Source organism: Belonocnema kinseyi, chromosome 5 (assembly GCF_010883055.1).
Source record: "Belonocnema kinseyi isolate 2016_QV_RU_SX_M_011 chromosome 5, B_treatae_v1, whole genome shotgun sequence".
Classification (NCBI taxonomy): Eukaryota; Metazoa; Arthropoda; class Insecta; order Hymenoptera; family Cynipidae; genus Belonocnema; species Belonocnema kinseyi.
This window is the reverse complement of record NC_046661.1, coordinates 51,943,598-51,956,278: the sequence shown is the minus strand read 5'-3', so window position 1 is coordinate 51,956,278 and position 12,681 is coordinate 51,943,598. Positions and strand designations below refer to the sequence as shown.

General features: G+C 31.8%; 2 protein-coding genes across 2 annotated transcripts in view; one reads left to right on the top strand and one right to left on the bottom strand.

The window, feature by feature from the left end:
• Positions 1-6,142, bottom strand: part of LOC117172315 (probable 26S proteasome non-ATPase regulatory subunit 3) — an 11,054-nt gene extending 4,912 nt beyond the window's left edge. Inside the window, exon 1 of the mRNA XM_033360094.1 lies at positions 6,036-6,142. The gene's annotated coding sequence lies outside the window, so the exon portion shown is untranslated. The remainder of the gene's footprint in view (positions 1-6,035) is intronic.
• LOC117172317 (transmembrane protein 165) overlaps positions 1-12,535 on the top strand; it is an 85,029-nt gene extending 72,494 nt beyond the window's left edge. Inside the window, exon 5 of the mRNA XM_033360098.1 lies at positions 11,945-12,535. Within this exon, the coding sequence (XP_033215989.1) occupies positions 11,945-11,998 (54 nt within the window). The 3' untranslated portion in view covers positions 11,999-12,535. The remainder of the gene's footprint in view (positions 1-11,944) is intronic.
• Positions 12,536-12,681: the final 146 nt, after the last annotated feature.

Below are 12,681 nucleotides of genomic sequence, written 5' to 3'. Positions count from 1 at the left end.
AAACTTCTTCCACCAGAAGGTTTTGATACAATCTGGTCCCGGTGCGGAATAGTTCTTCATCCCTCATAATACTTTTTTCACCTCCTCGGTAGTGATGGGTGGACATTCTTTATCAGGTGTTATGAGGGCAACACATAACTCCTTGAAGCTATTTATATTTTCTGAGAACCGGAGGGTCTTGAAAGAATCGAGATGGGTCAGAGAGAAACTGTTGATTTTCTCTGACCCACCTCTCCATCCGCTCTAGACTTCTTTTAGCGTCAGATAGTATTCGTATTCTCTCAAAAATATGCTGCCTGATGGTCAGCAGCTTTGGCTTGTTAAGTATGTGATAACGGGTCCGGAGTTCGCACGTGAACTTTCGAACCTTGGCGGTAAAATTTCTGCCAGATGTCATGTAGTCAATCACACACTGAATGCGGGACGCGTACTGTCTTGCCCAGCCTATCTTTATGGCAAGTTGATGCATTCGCTGCATTATACACACAATAATTGACAGCCCAGAGGTCAGATTCTCCGGAAAAATGTCCACGAAACTCGTCATCCATTTCAGACAGATCTTTAGGCTTGAAAGAAACCTTGGTGTTGATGTTTCTCCGGGTCGTAAAGCATCGCTCTTCCTCTACTGGATGCCTGCCCGCGGTTGGTCTTAGTGTCGCCTCTCTTTCTCTTTTGCCGGTTTGTTCTATCTGTGGTAGAGTAGGCGTTCCGCTTACCTAGCCCCTTTTTCGGAGTAGTTCAGCATGGTTTCGCAGACGCTGCTAAGAAAAGTGCGATAGCTCCGGGTGTTTCTCGCACCACAGAGAATGCAGCCATCGCATTGAATCCATTTTCATTGGCTCCCCCAGCTCTAGATTGGTCGGCATTGTTGGCCGACCCATTGTCGGTAGCCCTGCGCGTTCTGTTGTTTTGAATCGCACTTACTACAACTATGTTTGGTGTTGTCATTGTTGTTCCCACGAGAAGCTAGGGAAAGGGGTTCGTCCATCCTTGTAGAGCCCCGCATGCAAGGATAAGGCTACGTACTCTGAGAGGTCGCCCGGTATCCCAGAGTCACCGTTCTAGACACCTCACCCAGGTGCCATTCAGCTTTCGGCACGGTTATTACACCTTCGCTTGGGGGTTAATTCCTTCGGGACCACCCCTGTACAATTGTCCGCGACTGCCTATTTATTTTTGTAACCATATTCAGCAGAAACCCTTGATACAGGGACCCTCTATGCGCAACTCGAGGACGCGTTCGGCGGCTTTGTCATAGGCCCTTCGGTTTGATTCTAGAGGAATCAAATATATATATATATATATATAAACAAACTGGAAACTGGGTGGCTGACAGCAAGAGTTTGGTGTATATGTGCTCGTGTAGTTCACTGCTAAACAGAACTTATAGGGTTTGGGAGAATGGAGTAGAATCTTAAAATGATATAATAAAATTTAACAACGATAATTGTTTATAACTATCATCTCCTATATTAGTTAGTTATATTATTGACATTAGTATAAATATTTGCGGTTTTTTTTTCTAAACAAAATTTTACTTCTTGTCCACTTTTACTTGGTGAGATAATAATAAATGCAAGTCATTAAACATAATTGGTTATCACGGTTTATTACTATCTTCTCAGAATTTTACAGCTTTTCTTGAACTTTTTAGTTATGAACAAATGTCGGCGTCCGCATGAAAAGGGCCCTTCAGACCGGTTAGGAGTTACATACAAAATCTTATAGCCGGATAAGTTCGGGGGTTTTTAAGCCCAAGACGAACCCTAAGGATTTTTGAAGTTGCAACTTCGACAAATAGCTTCTTGAGAAAAACGTATTAAATGTTGGTGAGAGCCATTAGCGCAAATGTTAAACTTTTCTTTGCAAATGAAATATACCCGTTTCCATTTACTTTCAGGATATAAATATAGTATCAAAAGATTCAATGTAGGTCTTAATATTATTCCCCACTTAAATCCGAAAATAATAATTTTGACATAACCAAGAAAGCGCGAATATCTTTTGAACTAGAATCGCCCACAGGGGCCCTTCATATAGAAAATTTTAAGTATATTTCTAATATCCATTTTATTTCCAAAAAAATATATAAAAAAAAGAAAGGAATTGCTTAAAAAATTATTCTCTCTATTGTTTATTTCTTGTATGTTCATAATTTTATATATATAAAGGTGGCGCAAAAAATGACATTTGAAACATTTTAACGAGCACGTCGACCAAATCGTTCTCTTAGTCAAATAAATTTACACACGTTTTTCATTTGCAACAAAAATATTTTTAGCCGTTGCTCTGCGACTTCAAACTTTCCTATTTTAACTTTTAGAGGACGGGGGTGGTCGACATATCGACCACCCAATGCACACTAACTATTTGATGTTTTCGGGAAAATTTGGTGCGTTGAATAAGGGGAAAATAGTTTGAAACATCCTGGAGACTTTTTGACCTTGATAATCGTCATTCCAAGGCCAATAAAAATATTTTGTTTTTGACTAAAAACTCGGTTTATACACTTTTGGTAGGAAAAAGATCGTCATTCTGAGGTCAAGATTTTTTGCACTATTTTTTTTTGCTCAGCGCCTCAAAAAACACGGGTATGCCAAACATAACGCTAAGATATAAAAAATGACCTTGAGATGGTGATTTTCAAGGTCAAGGGTGCCTTCAGGATTTCTTTCACTATTTTTTTCGTACTCAGCGCATCAAAAAATATGGGTATATCAAACTATAACGCTGAAATGTCATAAAAAAGATTTTTTATATTGGCCTTTACGTTGCGGGCGGGGGTGGTCGATATATCGACCACATGTCAGGTCGGGGATTTGAAATGAGTTTTCTGTTAAAATTATACATACATTTTTGGTCAAATGATAACTCGATTTGAACGGAAATTTTCCTGTCCTCTAAAAGTTAAAGTAAAGAAGCCCTAACACCGGCTACAGGTTCGACCCGGAGAGCAGTTATAGATCTGATAACTTATTATTACTCGGCTATTCTAATCATTGTCAGTGATCATAGATTGGGACCCAGCAAATACGGTGCACAATGAGAGACTCGACCGAGGGTCAACTTTTTTTGCAGCCGTCCACCTGCAGTCCCTTCAGCCGGTGTTCAACTTAAATGTGTCATTTTTCATAAGTTTTTCTTACTATTTTCTCAATTAAATTAAAAGTTTATTCATTCTTTTGTTCTAGAAATTTGTTCTCAATAGTTTCCAAAATGTCGCTTTAAAATATCAAGTTACACAAATATATCCGAGGCTCACAATGAGACTCCAAATATTGCCATTTTATGCTATTTTTTATATGCCTAAAACTTTTGCATAATATTTCTGAGAAACAAAAATGCGATAGATGCAATGTTCACTGATAAGTGATCAATCATATAAAAGTTCAAATAAATTTTCTCATAATTTCCTGACCAAAATCGAAGAAGTAAAAATTGAAAACATTTTACATGCTAAACTCCATAAGACATAAAAATGGCTACAGAAACGGCTAATAATATCTTTTTTTTGCAAATAAAAAAAACATGGGTAAATTTATTTGCCTAAGAAAATGATTTGGTCAACGTGGCCGTTGGAATTTCTTAAATATATCAAATTTATAAGGTAAAGAGAATATTATTTAAAATAATTGTTCAAACAATTATGTTTGTTAACTTGAAATTATTATTACCTCACTAAAATTGAAAATTCGACAAAGTGGAAAATTTTAGAAAAAACTGTAACTTTCTATCATTATTCTGAGAGAATATTATTATAAATAAAAATACATTGTTTAAAAAATCGACAAAATTAAAAAAATTATATTTAGCGACAGGAAATCGCGAAAGTAAATTTTTCACTTAAAATAAATGTTGCGTTACAACTCGATATACTTAATATAAGATTTGACCGTGGCCGAGTGGCGGCGCTGGCTGTACTTTTAGGCCAACAATTATTCAAACTCTAAAAATACGTTTTTTGGGTATATTTATATCGGAAAAATATTTTGTAGTATATTAAATATCCAATAAATTGATAACTACAAATAAAAAGCGAAGAAAAGATTATTTTTATGATGAAATGCGAATAAACTTTTTACAGAGTAACAATAATAATTCTACAAATCGAACATTAAATTTTGAACATTAACAAAGTAAATATTGTAAAGTTTGAAAATAGTAAAGTAAAATTGAATTTTCTTTTTACTGAAATTTATAATGATTATTAATAATTGAAATTAACGCTTAATCGAACTAAACTATAAAAATTTATATTTCTTTTTAAATATAGAAAATAATTTACCTTCTTCCGTTATAAGGTATTAATAAAAATTATGTAAAAAAATATTAGTGATAAAAAAAGTTGTTATATTATAAATAATAGGATTTATATAATGAACAAAAAATTCTCCTATTATAATTTAAACAATTATTTTTTAATGTTTGGACAAAAATCCTCTTTTTTTATTTTTGTACGATATATTTTTTTTATTTCTTCAGATTGCAGTAGGATCATTTTTTGTTTGTTGTGATCCAAATTTAGTCATTGGATTCTTGTTTTTTTTTTGCAGGAGTGTGTATCAATTTGACTATTATACGTTAAATATGATTTTTAATTTGGATTTTAATCTGATTAATATTTTTAAAATTTGAATTTATAGAATAAATAAGTATTAATAAAGTTGTGGAATAAAAAAGTGTAGTTGATCATAAAGCAAAAAAATTAGTAAAAGTCCGTTTTTATAATTAAAAAAGCACAAAATTTCACATTTATGACACTCTTGCCACGCATTTGAATAATTTTCGGTCTAAAAGTACAGCCAGTGCCGCCCTCGGTCGTGGTCAACATTCCCGTCACTTTCGTTTCAGAGTGCCACAGGGCTGCCTAATATTGATGATTTTGAATAAAATGTATAGAAACGTCCTTTTTTTCTTACGGCAAATACGTGTTAAACTTAATGGGGCTTGCGGCACATCTAAATATAATTTTTTTAACGCATTTGGGGGGGGGGGGGATTCGCACAATCTTGGGGGCGATATGCATGAAAATGCGAGAAACCCCTAATGCATTCTGAGACCACGTTAGTCTACAACGAGGGCCTTCCTAATTTATGATCCACTTAAAAATGTCTACCTTTCAGTTAGTTGGTCTGGATTAGGACAACAAAGTGTCTCGTCGGGGATGATTGGTCAAATACTTTTCTTTAGCTTGACTAGTCGGCCCGAATTTTCGTTAAAACCGAAAGTTCTAAATTCAAAATCATTTAATTGATTTTTCTTAAATTTCAAACGCTTCTAATTCGAAATTATCAAGAGCAAATGATGGGATGATAGGCTATCCGGGATACTCGGCCTGTGAGAGAATATAATTTACTGTTAATAAATATTTACTGTTACTTTAATTTTTAATAAGACAGATATAAAAAATTTTGAAGTGTAATATTAGTGATGGTTTGTTATGAATATGACTTTGATCGTAGAATTTTTATTAAATGAGAAAAAGGTTCGCTACAGAAAGAGAAATGTCATATTTAAGCTTTTTATTATGAAAAACGCTAAGGATAAAGAGCACTTCCTCCATTCAGCGACTATTTAAAGAGAATTTTAAACCATAGTAATTATAAAAAATTTTGAAAAACTAGATTCATAAAATAATTATTCAAGCATTACATGCCACCTAAAACAAATTTGAAAAAAAAACCTTAACATCTGCTAATAAAATGTATTTGTCATCAATTACTTTTTTCTGCAAAAGCGAAACATAACCTCAAAATCAAATTTTTGTAAATAAGCCAACAACCTTGTCCTTTTGTGTGGAAAATGAAACCAGCATTTATCAATAACACTGATTTCGAGAAAATATCCTCTTAATCACAAATTATTTGAAAAAATAGATCCTAAACCATCAAAAACATAAAAGTCATTCATCACCAAAAAATGAAAGTTTTAAAAAATAGAGTTAAGGTCTTGAAATGTTTACTAGACAATTATTATGTCTGTTAGTTAATAATATAAATAAATAAAAAGAAGTGGAGAAATAATGTTATACTTACGAATTATTTATTAAATTATTCACTTTTGACTAACTATTCGTTTCTCACACCAAACCACCAACTCACACTTGCATTCTCATCATTTGACGCGCATGCGCCGTTCTTTGAAAACTAGCGCCATAAGTTCCACTTTCTTCCATTCAGCGCGAATTTCAAGTGCATTCATAATACGGAAAAACTGTAATCAATCCATTTTTCAATTTTTAACAAAAACTTAAGCTTTCTATTTCAGCGATATAATTGTAGGAAAGATTTTTTGCTTGAAATTGCGTTTCTATATGCATTGCAAGATATTTCAGGCTTATTTCTTCAATATTTTGAAGAAAAAGAGGCTTTGAGCTTGCGCTTCGAAGTCGAGTTTTATGTTTGGCGCAGACTCAGCTTTGTATATACATACAACCAGAGCTTTATACCAGGATGGGCGTGTTTTTGTCAGTATTCAGAATTCCCTAATACGATACGCTTGAGTTTAATTTTTATCCCTGCCAATAATTTTAACGAAATTTTCCAATTACACGAGGTTTATAAATCAAAGCTTTATAAAACGACGAATCGAATACGAATTTTTCGTACAAGATATCTATCAAATTTGAATGTTTCGTCACAGGCGGAATTCGATTTGGAAAATCCAGTGCATTTCGATGTAAATAATGGTGCGTGCTATTTCCGAGATTGCAGTGATTAAAAATCAAGGTTATCGAATTACACAAAGGGTGCTTTCATTGATAAGGAAATTCCAGAAAAAATTTCGTTTTTGTTCAACATTGTGAATTACGTTAACGTGAGAGAAATTTTAATATTTGATGAAAAATCGATTTTTTTTAAATTAAGATAACGTTTCTAAAATTAGACCAAGAAGGGAAGGGTGGAAAATATTAACAGGTCGTTGCATTATTTTTATGCAAAACCTTTCTTCCCACGTTATACGTTTCATATTATGTTCAAACGATTGATTATTATTTAATTATAATCAACTTAAGTACTTATAACAATTATTGATTCATTTAATAAAAAAGTACTTTCCTAGTTGGTTCTAGATATTCAATTTGGTTTAAGCTGAATTCAGGGTCTCTTGACATTGAATTCCTGCAAATAATGTAAAAAAATCAGCTCACTCGGATTAAACATTATTAAAGATTTCACTAATTTCTTAGGCAAAGGGAATTTAGCCATTTATTTCCCATTTTCGGTCCTTCTACATTAGTAGCTTGTTCATATTCAAGTGAATTCAAAAGAAATTTCATGGATTTCATCTAAATTTAAAGAAATCCAAGCTAATTTTATGTAAAATCTATGTAATAATGCAAGGAATTTGTTCCGAAAATCAGGTTTTTGAAAAAAAGGTTTTTTATGATTGTAAAAATGGAAATAATATTGTCAGTCATGTTTTTATGGAAGAAAAACATAATTTTATAGAAAAAGTTTTAAACTTCTGAAAAACAATTATTTTAACAATAGATTTTATAATTTAATTTTAATAAGTTATGGCTTATTTTTTCAGGTTAAACATTCCCTACAACTCGGGGAAAGCTCCATACAGTGGATAATCATTAATACCTAGCGCAAATATACGTAAAATAATTAATTTTATATTTAATTTACTGACGTGGATCGTGCTTTAACTATTGATTGAATGAAATTACTTTTTTACATACATTAGTATTTTTAATAAATCATTATTCACTGTAGGGTGGTTTCCCCTATACTGCTTCCAACTTCAAAAATAGTATGGGATAATTTTCAAATATAGCTCATTATTTAAACATTATTCAAGCTATTTCAGTCATCGAAAAATTGACTTTTAAAATTAAAAACAATAAAGTTGCAGAAAATTTTTTCCTGAGAAAAATACATCAATGAATAAAATTCAAGAATTCTTTAAAAATTTGTAAGAATCAATGCTAACGGAAAATTCCATAGCAAAAAGCAGTGTAAAAATACTTTCTATTGTGAGTTTAAAACTGTTTTTTATTTTTAATGATATTAACAATATTATTTTCATTCTTAAAGTCACAGACAAACTATTTTTTCAGAGGTCTGATTTTAGATACAACTACCTTAAGTTAATGAATAATTTGATGGAATTCAGCAGAATTCCCACAAATGTGAAGTGAATTCATAATTCATATAAATAAATTCCCTCTGATGGGAAGTGCTAATTGTACTCCTATTCAAATAAACTCATAATATTGAAGCAAATGTAAACGTGAATTTAAGTTACACTTATTAAGAAACTTAATAATCACAGAAATCACAGCGCAAAAGGAGCTCAAAAAGGGGGAAATGTGATAATTTACTCACAAAAAAGGGAAAAAATAGAGGAAGGATTAAACATTTATTTTTACCTTTCGAAAAAAGCAAACAGTGTTTTTATAAGAAATGTCACGTTTATAAATAACGTATCATTACAGAATCTATTTTTTTTTAAATTATATATACTTAGGCCGTTGGAAATCTATTCATATTGATATAAAAAGTCAGCGGAAAAATAAAATGAAGTTAGTACACAATTTTGATAAGTTTAGCATCGTTCTCATAAATATGTCTTTCCAAAATTTGTAATTTCTTCCTAACTATAATTAATACTTTCAATATAAATTTAAAACTACATTCTTCATCAGAACGAAGTAAAAATGCTAAAATTAATATAAACGTTTGAGCTGAGAGATAACAATTTGTGGTTCGACATCCAAAGCAATTAAAGAAAAAATTTTGAAATATGTTTATATCCTCAATTCTCTGTTACATTTACCATTACCAAGTTTTTAAATTGATAAAAAAATTGTTCTTATTTAGAATTTTCTTAATATGTACAAAAACATTTTTTTTAATTGATTCGAACCTGAAGTTTATTCAACTTGAACGAAAGAAACGTGTTATTATTTTATATTCGTGGGTTTACGTTACAAAATAGCAAAAAAAAATGAAATTCCAAAAATATTAAATCATGACAAATTTTTGTTTCTAATAAATCAAAATGATAGGCAGTGACTCAAAAGTACGGAAGTTTCCGTAAAATTAGCCAGCGACTTAGTTGAGGCTAATGTTACGGAATTTTCCGTACAAGATTTAGAGATAAAAGCGGCTAATTTACAACATAATCATAAATGCTCGAAGGTATATATATATTTTTTCACGTTTTAATTTGGAAATAAAGTTCCGAGAAGGGAGTACCTTCGATAAATTTAAGTCAATATACTGATGTATTTTGAGACATTGATTATGAATGTAATTGTGAAAATACCTACAAATTTAAATTTCAAGGCCAAAAATCAAAAGGTATTTCAGGGGTGCCTCCACCCCACGAGACGTTGGAAAGGGTTTGGGGTTTGAAAATATTAATTCTGCGACCAGTCACAGAGGTGCCACCCAGAAATAAGCGTTGAATAGAGAAAAATTAATATTTTCATATTTCAGCGTAAAAGTGAGGATTATTCTATTATTTTGAATGCACGATTTTTCCATCTGTCTAAAATGTCATTATAAGTATAGAATATCTGCGAAACTAATTTATTTCTATTTCCATAGCGGCTGCCGCATAGGTTCCCAGTGGACACAAAATTTGGCGACGTCTTTGCGACATCCTACGTCCATGTCGTTAAGGTGTCTTTACGATATCGTAAATAAGTCGTATGATCTGACGATATCGCAAAGATACCGAAACGACATGGACATAGGATGTCGTAAAGATTTCATAACGATGTCGCCAAATTTTCTGCCCACTGGGTTCATTTTCCCCAAAAGAGAACGTGTTTTCAATATATTTAATTCCTTGTAATTGTACCGACAGATACACCTCACAGAGATGTCTTCTATTCCCCAAAAAAGTTCGTATTTTGAGATTATTTAATTCCTTCCAATAAGTTCACAAAATATGTGTAAGAATTCGTTTTAATTCCTTCATGTGGAATATAAGTTTAGAAAATTTAATCTTAATCAATTAAAGTCCGTCTCTAGAGTTAAAATTATTTTAATTCACACTTTTAAATATTTTCATTTAATGCATTTTTTAACACGTTTAAATAAATTATTAAAATATAAATAAATATAAATTTGAATATTTTTCGAATGTATAAGTTATAAAAAGATTTAATAATGAAAAATAGGTGAAATAAATGCTTTTGTTAAATTTTACTAAGTCGATTGAGAGGAGTAGAATTTGCACTTTTTCTGTTCCCGTTAGGGGATTTTTAGACGGGGAAATCTGGCGTATTCATAGGAATACAAATTCTTAATTTTTCTGAATTCAACGCTTATTACTGAGCATTCAGCCCCTCACAAAACGTTGGAAGGGGGTAAGGGTTTGAAAACATTCTTTCTGTGGCCAGCCACAGGGGTGCCTTCACGCCCCTACGAGATCTTGGAAAAGATTTGGGGTTTGACCAAACATTCTTTCAGTGACCAGTCACAGGGGTAACATCTGGCCTTCCATGAAACTTTAGAAAGGGGTAGGGGTTCGACCAACATCATTTCTGTTACCAGTCACAGGGATGTCTTCCCACACACCACGAATACCTTCAATTCCATGAATTCCATGAATACGCGTGCGCAGCTGACCATACCGACAGTGTTATAATTTTAAAAAATGTTACACTTTGTATTAATATTACATTTTTCCGTAATATTTACTTTTTAAATGGCTAGGTCTATTATTACGGAAAATTCCATAACAATATCTCTCACGCTCGTACGAAAAATTCCGTAACATTAGCCCGAACTAAGTCGTTGGATAATTTTACGGAATATTCCATACGTTTAAACACTTCGAAAATGATAATGTTTCTTTGGTTCAAGCTGAATAAATTTCAGACTCGACATATTCAACTTTTATTAAAAGTGTTATTGAGCAAAAAATGTATTTTTAAATTTTGTAATTTTCTATTATTGCTCACTAATAAAAGCTGTAAATGTAACAAATTCGTCATAATTTTTTAAGCAGTAAGAAATATTTTGAATTTGAAATCGTTAAATTTTACTGATTAAAATTTGTTTCACTTTTGTCGTAGGGGTCATTCACAAAGTATGTGATACATTTAGGGGGGTCCTTTTGAAGTATCATTCTCCACGTTAAGACCAATGGAAAACGTATCCTGAAAAACTCAAACGATTCGATTTTAGCATTTTCACTCCGCCCTACTTTTGAGTGCTATTAAACTCACATTAAAAATTGCTCAAGTTAGAACATTTAGCGTTGCAGTTGATGGATTTGGAATATTACATTTTTTAATTAAGTATTTAACTTTGAACATTTTAAATAAAAATAATTTACCTTCTTATACTTCCTTAAACGGTACTATATATGTTGTAACTGTCCCAAGTTTACATTGGATAACAACGTCCGTGTCCAGTTTCCACATTTAAAACATGCTTTAAAACGTTTCAGTTTCAAATTTTTTAAAGAATATTTTGAATGGTTCACGATTTGAAACGTGTACCTTATTTATTCAAAGGCTGTAATTTCTTTAATTACTATTGAATAATGGGTACACTTAGTACTTTTAAAGAATTTTGTACATAATTCAAATATCGTATATTTATAGAGAAAAGGGAAGTTTTTTGAGAATAGCAAAAAAGGGGATTTCAAGAAAAAAGGGAAAGACTGTGCACCCAGTATTCATAAAAGGAAAACTTTGCTATTAAATAAAATAAAATTGATAAATAAATTGTAACAATTTTATTATTTAATAAATAGCTTTTTCAAAGTAAAAAATAATATCAAAATACTCGTACGATAAAAAATAATTCTTCTTTGAAGTTATAAAAGAAATTAAGTTTTGTCCCGTGCGATTGGTATTCAAATTTTTTTTTATTTTCAAACGGACATTGGACGTTAAATAATACTCACTTTTACATTAGGGATATAAATATCACAAGAAGCACTTTCCTTTCAATTCTGTTTCTAATTACAGATGTCTCCAGAGGAAAAGCACACGCTGAAAAAAACTCAGTCTTCCCTAGCATAAAAAATCGGACTTAAACCAAGGATGCAATTTGCTCGAAAAATGAGCGCACAAACCATGATATCAAAAGTCAGAGCACTCGGAAACCGGAGAGATTCTAAATCTCCAAACGAGGTCAAATTAGCAGGAGATGAGAGCAAGGACAAACTCTATGAGCCTAAACACAAACAAAAATTAATTCGGGTACTGACCGTCATCGCTTACCTGATTTCGGTCAGCTTTGCTGCCATTATATTATCTCTGTATTACGCCTTCATTTGGGACCCGAAGGACCACAGGCACTTTATTGTCAAACAAACTGCCAGTCTTAAATCCGAAAATGCCTCTCTATCTTCGCTGACTCTTTCAGAATTGGGGCGCAATGACAGTCGTGTCATCACAGACTGGACCCGTAATTTTACCGAAATTAGTCGCAGCTTGATGGAGTTTAATAGTAATTTTACAACGAACTAATTATACCAAACTAGAATTTTTTTTAGAGAATTTAAATTGTGCATAATATTTTACATTGTAAGACTTTTTTTGCAGTTAAATTTTTGTTGAGTTTTTAAAGGTTGGGAGAATATATTTTGTTTATTGTATTTCAAATTTTTTTAATACAAAATATTAGTATTACGAAGATACAAAGCCATTATTATTTTTCCAATTCCTTGTCTGTTAATGTTTGCATTAAGTTTTCTTTAAAT